This window comes from Salvelinus namaycush, chromosome 33 (assembly GCF_016432855.1).
Source record: "Salvelinus namaycush isolate Seneca chromosome 33, SaNama_1.0, whole genome shotgun sequence".
NCBI lineage: Eukaryota > Metazoa > Chordata > Actinopteri > Salmoniformes > Salmonidae > Salvelinus > Salvelinus namaycush.
Window position 1 is genome coordinate 17,737,283 of NC_052339.1, and position 12,778 is coordinate 17,750,060.

The window sequence follows — 12,778 nt, forward strand, 5'->3', positions numbered from 1 at the left end:
GGGATGTTCTGTAGTGTGGAACTGCAGTTGTACAATGAGCTGTTGATGGATTGTACCCTGGGATTGTCACAGAGAGAGAGAGAGAGAGAGATATGGGGGGACATAGAGAGAGCTAGAGAGAGAGAGATAGAGGTGGAGGGGGGGAGACAGAGAGAGTGAGAGAGACAGAGAGGGGGAGACAGAGAGAGAGAGAGAGAGAGACAGAGAGGGGGAGACAGAGAGAGAGAGAGAGGGGGAGACAGAGAGAGAGAGATGGGATAGAGGGGAGAGAAAGAGAGAGAGAAAGAGCGATAGAGGGAGGATCATAGAGAGAGATAGAGAGAGATAGAGGGGGAGGGGGGAGACACAGAGAGAGATAGAGAGAGATAGTGTGGGAGACAGCGAGAGAGATAGAGTGAGTGAGCAATAGAGAGATAGAGGGGGAGACAGAGAGAGAGAGAGAGGGAGAGAGAGAGAGAGAGAGAGAGAGAGAGAGAGAGAGAGAGAGAGATAAAGGGGGAGACAGAGAGAGATAGAGAGAGTTAGTGTGGGAGACAGAGAGAGAGATAGAGTGAGCAATAGAGAGATAGAGGGGGAGACACAGAGAGACAGATGGCATATTGATATTTATGCAATACCTGTCATGGATTCAGAAATCTGTTTTGTTAACATGGGTGACACGCATGCACGCATACCCGCATGCACGCCCACATAAACACACACACACACACACACTTTCTATACACAGTCCACAGTCCACTTAGCTTTCGACAAGTTATAGCCTGCTGCCTTCCCCTTCTGTCTCTCTGCCAAACCTCTGCTGCTATTCCATGTATAGTGTGTGGCAGAAACACTGTCTGACATGCACGTAACATGATCAGTCAGCTTCTTTTCCTCTAGGCACAGTACTCGTCTGCCAGGCATGAGAGTTTATACTCCTGCAAGTTCCCTTCCAGCTGTCCCTCAAAGGTGTGAATAAGTGCAGGAAACTTTGTTAGCAATTATCGATTGAGAAGAATTCAGATGATGCAGCCAAGGTGTACTGTATGCAGACTAGAGTGAGATATGATCTTGATATGCTTTGGCTGTATCGGCCCTGTTGGAGATCAGTGATACAACGTAGATATACCGTAGATCTACTGGAACAGATACAAGGTAGAGAATTCTGGAACAAATAGAACCTAGAGACAGTTCTGGAACGAATAGAACCTAGAGACAGTTCTGGAACAAATAGAACCTAGAGACAGTTCTGGAACGAATAGAACCTAGAGACAGTTCTGGAACGAATAGATCCTAGAGACAGTTCTGGAACAAATAGATCCTAGAGACAGTTCTGGAACGAATAGATCCTAGAGACAGTTCTGGAACAAATAGATCCTAGACACAGTTCTGGAACAAATAGATCCTAGAGGCAGTTCTGGAACAAATAGAACCTAGCGACAGTTCTGGAACGAATAGATCCTAGAGACAGTTCTGGAACAAATAGAACCTAGCGACAGTTCTGGAACGAATAGATCCTAGAAACAGTTCTGGAATGAATAGATCCTAGAGACAGTTCTGGAACGAATAGATCCTAGAGACAGACAGTTCTGGAACGAATAGAACCTAGAGACAGTTCTGGAACGAATAGATCCTAGAGACAGTTTTGGAATGAATAGATCCTAGAGACAGTTCTGGAACAAATAGAACCTAGCGACAGTTCTGGAAAAAATAGAACCTAGAGACAGTTCTGGAACGAATAGAACCTAGAGACAGTTCTGGAACGAATAGATCCTAGAGACAGTTCTGGAACAAATAGAACCTAGCGACAGTTCTGGAACAAATAGATCCTAGAGACAGTTCTGGAACGAATAGATCCTAGAGACAGTTTTGGAATGAATAGAACCTAGAAACACTTCTGGAACAAATAGATCCTAGAGACAGTTCTGGAATGAATAGATCCTAGAGACAGTTCTGGAACCAATAGAACGTAGAAACAGTTCTGGAATGAATAGAACCTAGGAACAGTTCTGGAACGATGTCAGTCATTGTGGCAGCCAGAAAACATGCTGGTGGTTTGAGTGAACTCGCCAACCATGGGGGCTTTTCACAATGTTTTATCACTCTGTGCAATGGGATTATTCTATGCTATTACGCTTTCTATTCTTACAACCTCCATTATTCTGTTTAAGATGCGTGTGTTTTCACCACCTAGATATCCTCCCAACGTTCTCAACCTTCCCTGAGGACATTTCGAGGGATGACGGGTTCCGTTACAACCACACAGGCTGCATGCATCCCAAATGGCACCCTATTCCCTATTGAGTGCACTACTTTTGATCAGGGCCCTGTACTATAAAAGGAATAGAGTGCCATTTGAGACGCTGCTGTGCTGTGACACTCCCAAGCCGTAAAGTGCAGCAACCACTCTGGCTATACTTGTGGCCTTGTGGCTATAGTTATGGCTATAGTTAACTCTCCAGCCTGGGCTTGTGGTATGGGGGTGAAAACTACCTGGTTTAGATCCTACAGAGATGAGGCTACCAGGCTGGGCCATGAACATTTAGCCCTGGCCCCTGGCCCCTGGCACTGGTGTAGTTTAAAAGGTTCTTCTGGTTTCACTCACGTTGAGTACCCTCAAAGTACCCAGGGGTATACTACCCCCTCTAACCCACCCACCTCAACCCTTATTAGCTCTACCAATAAACGTTGGATTGGTTTTTAGCAGCAGATTCATGAGCTCTGCAATGCTCTTTGTTCTTTTTTCCTGTCACAACAGTACAGTGCCTTGCAGTCTCTGCTGACATTTTGTTTATCACAGTCTGACACAAGATTGTAAATACTGCACTTCCATCCGTGGTTTTCTGTTGTCTGTCTGTCTGTGTGTCTGTCTTTGCACCATCTTAAATCACACCTTTGCTCTTCCCGCTGCTCAGACAGCACACATGGATTCCAGGTGTTTCGTCCTTTTGTCTTCCTGATGGTACATGTTTGTTTGATTTCCCTGTCTGGCTGGGTGAACCCCGGTGGTAAGAATAATTATTGACTTACCCAGCCAGTGTCTAAACTCGATTTCCTGTGCCCTGTGGATGAGTGTCTTGTGGTATGTGTCAAGCTGTTTAACCAGTGGGCTAGAATCACATTCCATTTCCCTTACTACCCCTTGCTAGCCTGAGAACTCTGAGACTGCACTGCCACAGACTAGCTCCTATAGGGGGGTGATGGGATGAAATGTTATCTGACGTATGGTTATGACGTTCTGTCTGTCCTCTGTACTTCCTGCTATGACCTTTTTTATCTGATGTGAATATGTTTTTTTCCTACAGTACAGGGATCAATATTCATCAAATCAATGACTAAAGATAGACATGTTTTTTTATTGTTATTCCGGTACATACTATACAATACTGTGTTTGTCTACTCTGCTAACGCTCACCAACTGGAAGGGTTAGAGGTAAACAGGATTTTCCCACACCTAATCCTTCTTCATTTCCTTGTTGTCTTTCTGCAGGGTGACATCCAGCAGCTGCTGATTGTGGCCGATCCTAAAGCAGCTTATGACTACTGTGAACACTACAGCCCCGACTGTGAAACTCCCCACGGGCACTCCCTGCAGGCCCAGCAGCCCGAGGACGAGGTCAGTATGCTGAGGGCCACAGGGCTGTGGATGGGGGGGGGGGGGGGGGGCCCACTATGGGGGTCCCAGTTTCAGGTCCCCAGTGTGAATAAGTGCACCTGGCCCCATTCTGGCGCTGCCAGGTCTTGAGGTCCTTATGGGACCCTATGCAGCAAATCATAGATCCTAGACACACAGGACATACAAAGACTCACTAGTCCGTCTTAGAGCATCATTAGATGTGTCAATGAATTGCCATATTTCTATGGTATTTACTTCCTTTACCTTTAACGTCAATAGAGGAAGGAGCAAGGGGATTGAAGTCTCCTCCAGCCATGAGGGTCTTATCTCAGTACAACACCTAATGATCTTTTCAGAACACTCTTGAGGTACTTGCTCTTGAATTTCCTTACAGGTATTTTTCTTTGAATTGGACCACAGTGGAAATTATTGAAATGCCACAATGTCTGTGTCCACTTTGGCGAGGAGAGTTCTATGGCTCGTTCGTCTAATGCGTTTCACAGATCCACCGTAGCACCAGAGCCAAAACGCAGGAACAGAACACAGAACACAGCCATCCACGTGCCTTAACACTGTCCTGTAAAGCGATACATGACATCTGTGTTATCCACAGATAAATAAATGAGTCATTTATACACCTATTAAAAACACTTAGAAACCCACAATAGAACAACAGGGGAGACCACAGGAGAGGGAGGGACAGCTCTCTAACAGTCTGCTGACAGTACATATTAATGACCCCCCCAGTCTCCTTGAGGGTCCAGTATTTACTCAGAGTGCCTTGCTCTTGGTGTCTTGTCTGAGTGGTGCCAGGATGTAAATCTGCCGACTCACCTGGACGGGATCCTCCATGTGGCCTCTCTCTCTCGCTCTCTCTCTCTTTCTCTGTCTCCCCCCTCTATCTCTCTCTCTCTCTGTGTCCCCCCCCCCTCTCTCTCTCTCTCTCTCTCTCTCTCTCTCTCTCTCTCTCTCTCTCTCTCTCTCTCTCTCTCTCTCTCTCTCTCTCTCTCACTCTCTGCCCCCCCCCTCTCTCTCTCTCTCTTTCTCTCTCTCTCTCTGTCTCTCTGTCTCTCTCTCTGTCTCCCCCTCTATCTCTCTCTCCCCTCTCTCTCTCGCTCGCTCTCTCTCTCTCTCTTTCCCTATATCTCTCTCTCTCTCTCTCTCTCTCTCTCTCTCTCTCTCTCTCTCTCTCTCTCTCTCTCTCTCTCTTTCTCTCTCTCACTCTCTGTCCCCCCCCTCTCTCGCTCTCTCTTTCTCTCTCTCTCTCTGTCTCTCTCTCTCTCTGTCTCCCCCTCTATCTCTCTCCCCTCTCTCTCTCTCTCTCTCTCTCTCTCTCTCTCTCTCTCTCTCTCTCTCTCTCTCTCTCTCTCTCTCTCTCTCTCTCTTTCCCTATATCTCTCTCTCTCTGCCGCCCCCCTCTCTCTCTTTCCCTTTATCTCTATCTCTCTCTGTGTCCCTCTCTTTCTCTCTCTCTCTCTCTCTATTTTTTCTCTCTCCTATGAGCCCATGGAAGACATCTCATCAGTCCCATTATCAGCTATGCAGCTGGATGGGTTCTAACCCTGATTCATCTGTGAAGGATGCAATTATTTTAACCCCATGTCAAACAGTCAAGTTAAACCTCTGACTGTTTGATATACAATGTTATCAAAACAATGAGTTTCATCAGATAATGTAAAATGTAATGTATATTCAGTACACAATTTACTCCAAATGTATATGTCAGTATACATAGCTCATCATTGATTACGCACTTGAATATGTTCAGTCTTCCCACCTATAACTACCAGGATGAGGAGAGAGTTTTACTGCCTCTGTTCATTTAATAAATCCCTTCTCCACTTTCCACTTCCTCTGAGTCATACGATAGTGTTTTATTATGTTCACTGGGGATGCTGTTAACGAGAGCAAGCCAGTCACACGTGCAGCTCCTCATTGTAACCACATATAAACCACAGATAACCACAGGGAAAGAAAGGGAAATCAAAACTAGCAGGAAGTTACACATTCAGTAAACCCCACTCTTTAATCTACTCTGCTTCAGATGTAGGTGCTATAGGATGGAATTGAAACCGCTGCTATGACGGCGAAGCTCCATTAACCAAGCCCTGCCATATTAAATGCAGCTGGTGTTGTTCTCATGGCTTTCCCTGATGTACACCTGAGCTTTTTAATAGCTTGCACACCCCACCTGTTTACACATCTGTAGCTCTCACGTGGTTTCCATCATTTGCTGTTCTTAGTGTTTATTTCCATTTTTTGGAGCGTTAGCCATCCTTTTAAAGATCAATGGCCAACTGATGCTTAACCCTAACCTTGCCGTGCAGATGTATTGTTTAAGAGCTAGCTATCGCTCCTAAATGATATTACTATAATAGCAAAGTATTGTCTCATGCTGTGCAGCTACACATCAGCTTTTCATTGGCAGAAAAGCTACACAGCATATCGTTGGAGACAACATTTTGATGACTTACAATATGCCATGCTAATTATTACATTGTACAATATTATTCATATTTGTTTGTGAATAATGCAATCTAATGAATGTAACTTGTTACAGTTTTAATTAATAATATGTCCACGACGGACATATTATATTTATATCATATTTTTTGGGAGAAAAGGAGTTCTCTGTTATGCTAATGCTAATGCTAACATGCTAATCCTAACATCTCTCCCTCTCCCCCTTCAGTACACTACTGCTGATGACTTAGATTACACTCAGTTCTATGATTACTCTGAAGTAGAAGGAGAGACAGAGAATGTTCCAACAGATGAGTACGAGGCGGGTAGTGACCCTCAGGTAAATGAAACACTGAAAAGAAAGAAAAATACGCTTATTTGTCCTGTGGTGTCTTATTGTCAGTTATTGTGGCACCTCTTATGCCCTCCCTTTCCCAACTCTTCTGGTTGACTGTTCTAATGTATGTCTTGATGTATCAATCAAACTTGTATTCATAGCTACAAGACCAACCCTCTGCTCTCACACGGCGAATGCCAGCTTTGAATGTTTGTCTTATGTTCAGTTTGTAGCTCAGGTTGAAAACATATCCCACAATTTCTGGTGTTGTTGTTTATTTTCAACCCCACCTCTTCAACTTCTCAATGTTGTTATGTGTTGTCTTGTTCTTCTATCACCATAACCTTCTTCCAGAGAAAGAAACGTAGTGTCTACATGAAAAAGAAGAGGACCCGAAAGTCCCTTAAGTCTAAGGCTAAGCCCCTAAAGTTCCAGGCCTCTAAAAAATCTGCAGCTAAAAAGTTAGCGGTCGCTAAGAAGAAGAGACAGATGAATGGCTATCATGGCTATCAAGCTACCGCGCCGGAACTACACCGATACAGAGTATTAGGGGTAACAGTACCAGTAAAGAAACATCAGATCACATCCAGATCTTTCCTCTGACGTTTTCTGGGGAAAATCTGTGATGCTAGACTGAAAGCTATACCTAACCCCCCCCCCCCCCCCCCTTCTACACTGTCTCTGTAGACCCAGCAGAGTTGTAGCCAGCTGGACAGGCCCAAGCAAATAACACCTTGTGTTGTGCTCGTTCCGTTTTAACCCGCTTCTATGTTCTTCTTCTTCTTCTTTCCTTTTCGATGTGACACAACTTCAGCTAAACAATGTAGACGGAGAATACACTGAGTATACTGACAGTGAGCTTGACTACGGAACTGTAGAGGGTACTCAAACTCAGTCTCCCATTGCCACCAGTGGACCAAACGAGGTAACTTTTTACATTTCATATTTAGTTTTTTTTTATTTACTTTTTACGATAAGAAAGAAAGAGCATTTTTGGGGGAGTAAAAGAAACCAGGAAGACATATTACCAAAGGAAGTATCTGGTATGAAATGACAAAGACAAAACAATTCAAATGTAATTGTTCTGTTTTGAACATTGTGTTTTTTGGGGGATGGCAGAACTGTTGGATAGAGGATATTATTAAGCATCAGAAAGCTACAACAATCTGTCATTCATGGCTTTATTCAATCCACTTTAGTACTATCCACTGACCTGTAAGTACATTTTGCATCCTATGATGTAGTCTCAGTGGATTGCCAAGCAAATAATGTGTAGCTTTCTGTTATTCAATTCAATTCTGGCTAAGGCTGCAGTATCTAATATGTATGTATGTATGTATGTACATTACACTTCATCAACAGTCATCTTATAGGATAATGATTAATTGCTGGATAATTTTTGTACATTGAAATAATATTCGGTTATCTGCCTGCCTCAGTATAGATTGATCTATTAGATGGTAATGGTATTATAATGGTATTATAATGGTATTCCAAATACAGTATTTTGGCCATTTATATTATTCTGGTATACTCACAGTACCAGTTATATGACAAGCAATAAGAACTATTTGTGAAATAAACTGGGTCACAGCTGAAAGGAGAAATATGATAGGAATATATTTCATTATTGTTTTTGATTAGAAGAAAATAAATGTTTTCTTTAGTCTGTGTGGCTCTAAGACTTTGCTAGAGGCCTTTTGTGAAATAGAAACCACACAGGGTGTAAAATAAGCAATATGTCGCCAGTTTAGAGGGCCAACAAATGGATTCTCCATATACACTGCAGCACAGTCTGCGTTCAGACGCATCCCAAACCAAAATAATCTTAAATCCAATCGTCAAAGTCACATTTGGTGTTTACTTCATGGACAAAATGTACCTTTTACTTTTAGGAGTGGTGTACTTTTCTGTATGAGATTGATGGTACAGTAGGTAGGTGAAACGATTTGATTTGCAGCCTTACCCATGATTGACAGTATGCAATGGCCAATCATAAAAGGGCAAATTTCTCTCTGTGGAGAACCAAGCCCCTCCTTCTAGCCATCAAGTTTCTGCCGAGTTAAACAAGGGGTTTGTGTTCTGTCTCCAGTGAGATATGGGTGTCACAGCAATCACCCCTGCTCAGCCGTAGATGGCCAGCCCGCTGCACAGCTTTTGATGAATAGTTCTCCCAATCGCACCAATAGAACTATGATCAACCAAGCAGAGGAATCTTCACAGATGATACTTGTTGCACTGTGTTACTGCAGTAGCAATATGTTCCACATGGATGTGATTTCACTGGGTTATCTTGCCCTTGATTGCATATAATTGAAATTGACCATAGGGTAGAATGGAGTAAGCTGGGCCCACTGGATCATCTTCCCCCGTTCTCCCCTACATGCCAAAATCTGGTTCTCCCTCACTAAATTTAGTCTGATATTATCAGCTCAGATACCTGTGTCATGACATCCATTTTGTTGGCTTCCATAGCGAAATCCACAACGATCACTCGTTATGACAGTGCTGTCAGATAGTGGTTGTTGAGCTTTGCCAAATGCAGAGTATGTCATAAATAATACAGTCACATGATAAACATTTGGTATCTATCCACATCATCTAGTAAATTGAATATCAAATCCCTGGTACACTTATGTACTCTGCATTGAACATCAAAACCCTGGTACACTTATGTTCTCTGCATTGAACATCAAAACCCTGGTACACTTATGTTCTCTGCATTGAACATCAAAACCCTGGTACATTTATGTTCTCTGCATTGAACATCAAAACCCTGGTACACTTATGTTCTCTGCATTGAACATCAAATCCCTGGTACACTTATGTACTTTGCATTGAACATCAAATCCCTGGTACACTTGTGTACTCTGCATTGAACATCAAAACCCTGGTACACTTATGTACTCTGGATTGAACATCAAAACCCTGGTACACCTATGTACTCTGCATTGAACATCAAATCCCTGGTACACTTATGTACTCTGCATTGAACATCAAAACCCTGGTACACTTATGTACTCTGGATTGAACATCAAAACCCTGGTACACCTATGTACTCTGCATTGAACATCAAAACCCTGGTACACCTATGTACTCTGCATTGAACATCAAAACCCTGGTACACTTATGTACTCTGCATTGAACATCAAAACCCTGGTACACTTATGTACTCTGGATTGAACATCAAAACCCTGGTACACCTATGTACTCTGCATTGAACATCAAAACCCTGGTACACCTATGTACTCTGCATTGAACATCAAATCCCTGGTACACTTATGTACTCTGCATTGAACATCAAAACCCTGGTACACCTATGTACTCTGCATTGAACATCAAATCCCTGGTACACTTATGTACTCTGCATTGAACATCAAAACCCTGGTACACCTATGTACTCTGCATTGAACATCAAATCCCTGGTACACTTATGTACTCTGCATTGAACATCAAAACCCTGGTACACTTATGTACTCTGCATTGAACATCAAAACCCTGGTACACTTATGTACTCTGCATTGAACATCAAAACCCTGGTACACTTATGTACTCTGCATTGAACATCAAATCCCTGGTACACTTATGTACTCTGCATTTTTGCACATTGCTATATTGTAGATTGACCATTTATGAAATATGCTTGTAGTGTCATTTCAGATTTACTTCATCTATTTCAGTCTTTTTTCACCATTGTACATATATTGATATTCTGATGGTATGTATTATGTTTGTGCAAAAAAGACTGAAATAACCTAAAGACTGAAATAACCTAAAGACTGAAATAACCTAAAGTCTGTCTTAGACTTGACTGATTGACGTAAATTCGATCATCTAAATTGATAATGCTTTTTTTGAAGTCATCAAGGTAACACTTTATTTGTCCCTTTTTGTTTTAGGCCTGAAGTCAACACTGGACAATGATAATATCTGTTGCACGTCACACCTACAGTGCATAGACATTAGAGAGTAACAGACACCAGTTTGTTTCACTGTAATAGACGTAGTAGTCTACAACGTAATGACTTACAGAGTAACAGTATGTGGCTAGACTATAATTACACACTATCATAAAGTTTAATCAATATCTCACCAACAAACATATAGATTTCCACAAGGGTAAATGGGACTTAAATAAGGTGTTACCACATTACCATAGCCTTCTCCATGGGTCACCATGCTCATTTCATTTTGACCTGCTAAGGCTTTACATAGACAGTAGTCTCCTCTACCTAACTATGACTTAACTGCTTGACTAACAACCCTGTTCCCTCCGTTGCTCACCCCTCCACCTCCCTCATCCCCTCAACGCTCCGCTGCTTGGGTAACATAAGGCTGTCGAGGAGGAGATTGTTGCTGGTGACTATGTTGTCACTGGAGCCGCCCCACTGAGTCAGGAGCCCACCGGTGCCCCCGAGGCTGGCCTGGACAGTGTGGACCCCGGAGTGGACGAGTATGACTTTAAGGAGTATGACCTAGGGGGCGTGTTGGACAATAAGCAGTATGAGTATGGGGTGTATGATGAGTATGGAAATGTGGCCGCTGAGCTACCCAACCACATGGATACTGTTGAAGAAGAGGTGGGGCTGGGGGTTCCCGCGGAAACGGAGGAATTCACCCAGACTGCCGTAAGTATGGCACCCCTCGCCCCCCGACTGAGGGGTGTGTGCATGAACCAGGGGTGTGCGCCGTGGGGCCCCAACCCGGCCCACGGGCTGTGGTTATGGAAATCCCAACTCTCTCACTTCAGAAGCATTGTGGCTCTAGTTTGTCTTGGCATGGGGAGTTTGTCTGTCATTGTCATGTTGTTTGTCTGTGTGGAGGCTGTGTTAGCTTGAATCATCCACCTCACCTTCCTTCCCAGTCTGCGTTTGTCTGCCTGCGCTGTCCCACTGTCTGGATGGGCTAGACATTTTAGGGGTTGGTCCGATAGGGAGAAGGAAAGTGCATGACATTTTTAGGTAACAGCTTGCCTTCGACTTAACTTCAACACAGCCTTGGTCTGAGGGAACAGCAATTACCCCCTACCACACACACACACACACACACACACACACACACACACACACACACACACACACACACACACACACACACACACACACACACACACACACACACACACACACACACACACACACACACACACACACACACACACACATAACCTCTTCTACCCACTCTCAGCTCACACACACCCTGCTTAGACCCTATCGAGTTCACCTGCTAAACAGACACCCAGTACAGAAATGGGTTTCGTACTGAGCAGTATGTGTGACTAGCTCAGTGGAGAACACAAAATTGTAGAATCCACCGCCCAATCAACCTACCACAGAAGTAAATAACCATAAGACAGTGAATTCTACCACTTCCTCTCCACATTTCCATTGTGAGTTATGTCTGTTTTAATGTCTTCTAGACAGGAAATCATAGAGCCCATGGCCGTTAGTGTCTGAGACCGTCAGGCCGAAGCTCTCATGGCAGGAGACTTCTACTCCGTATACTTGCCTTGTCACTTATGTTATATATTAAAACCAAGTCATTGGTGTTGATTCCCTGTATGTTTCATCCAGTCATCCTAACACACGGTCCCATGTGATCCATATGAATGCAATGCCACTGCTTTCCATTTCATGCATGTTGATCCATCCTCCTTCATTGAGACTAACATGTTCTACCTGTTTCTGTCTTTCTCTCTCTGCTCTTCATTCCTTCATTCCTGTAGTTGTTGACTAGCTCATCACACATCACTCTATTAAATCTGGTGTGTACATATAAGAATATGATACTGGATTGGCACGATTGTTACACTTTTGTCCTTAGCATTATACTATAGTAACAAATATCATATTCCTATACGCCGCGGCGTCGATAAGATCTTCTTTGCTCGTGGAATTGCCTCTTTTATTCTTCTCACCCCATCATTCCGCCCATTCCCGCTGGTCATTGATCCAGTGACTGTAGCTCCATATGAAGAAGCTCATACAGGTGTCCTCCCTATCTTCACAGGTGGCTGGTGGTGGGGAGAAAGGAGAGAAGGGCGAACCCGCTGTGATCGAACCTGTAAGACCCCAAACACAACACTGCCGGTGTTGAGGGAATACGTGTACCCAAACAAATTGTGTCATACAGGAAGTTGAAATAACTGTTTGGTTATTAATGAATGTGCTCCTCCATGCTGTGTAGTGCTGTGTAGTGCTGTGTAGTGTTGTGTAGTGCTGTGTAAGTGCTGTGGCAATTGCTGCACCATGTTTGTGTTTCTCCTTGCTGTCCCGTTTATTAATTTATGTTGTCTGTCCATCATGTTTAGGGCATGCTGATTGAAGGACCTCCTGGACCTGCAGGCCCAGCTGTGAGTAACACATATCTATTCATCCTGAGGC

At 43.6% G+C, this 12,778-nt stretch overlaps 1 protein-coding gene across 1 annotated transcript in view; it reads left to right on the plus strand.

The window, feature by feature from the left end:
• col11a1a (collagen, type XI, alpha 1a) overlaps nucleotides 1–12,778 on the plus strand; it is an 88,761-nt gene that overhangs the window by 22,287 nt on the left and 53,696 nt on the right. Inside the window, exons 5-11 of the mRNA XM_038972671.1 lie at nucleotides 3,470–3,595; nucleotides 6,288–6,446; nucleotides 6,750–6,938; nucleotides 7,210–7,320; nucleotides 10,730–11,023; nucleotides 12,405–12,458; nucleotides 12,706–12,747. Of these exons, the coding sequence (XP_038828599.1) occupies nucleotides 3,470–3,595; nucleotides 6,288–6,446; nucleotides 6,750–6,938; nucleotides 7,210–7,320; nucleotides 10,730–11,023; nucleotides 12,405–12,458; nucleotides 12,706–12,747 (975 nt within the window). The remainder of the gene's footprint in view (nucleotides 1–3,469; nucleotides 3,596–6,287; nucleotides 6,447–6,749; nucleotides 6,939–7,209; nucleotides 7,321–10,729; nucleotides 11,024–12,404; nucleotides 12,459–12,705; nucleotides 12,748–12,778) is intronic.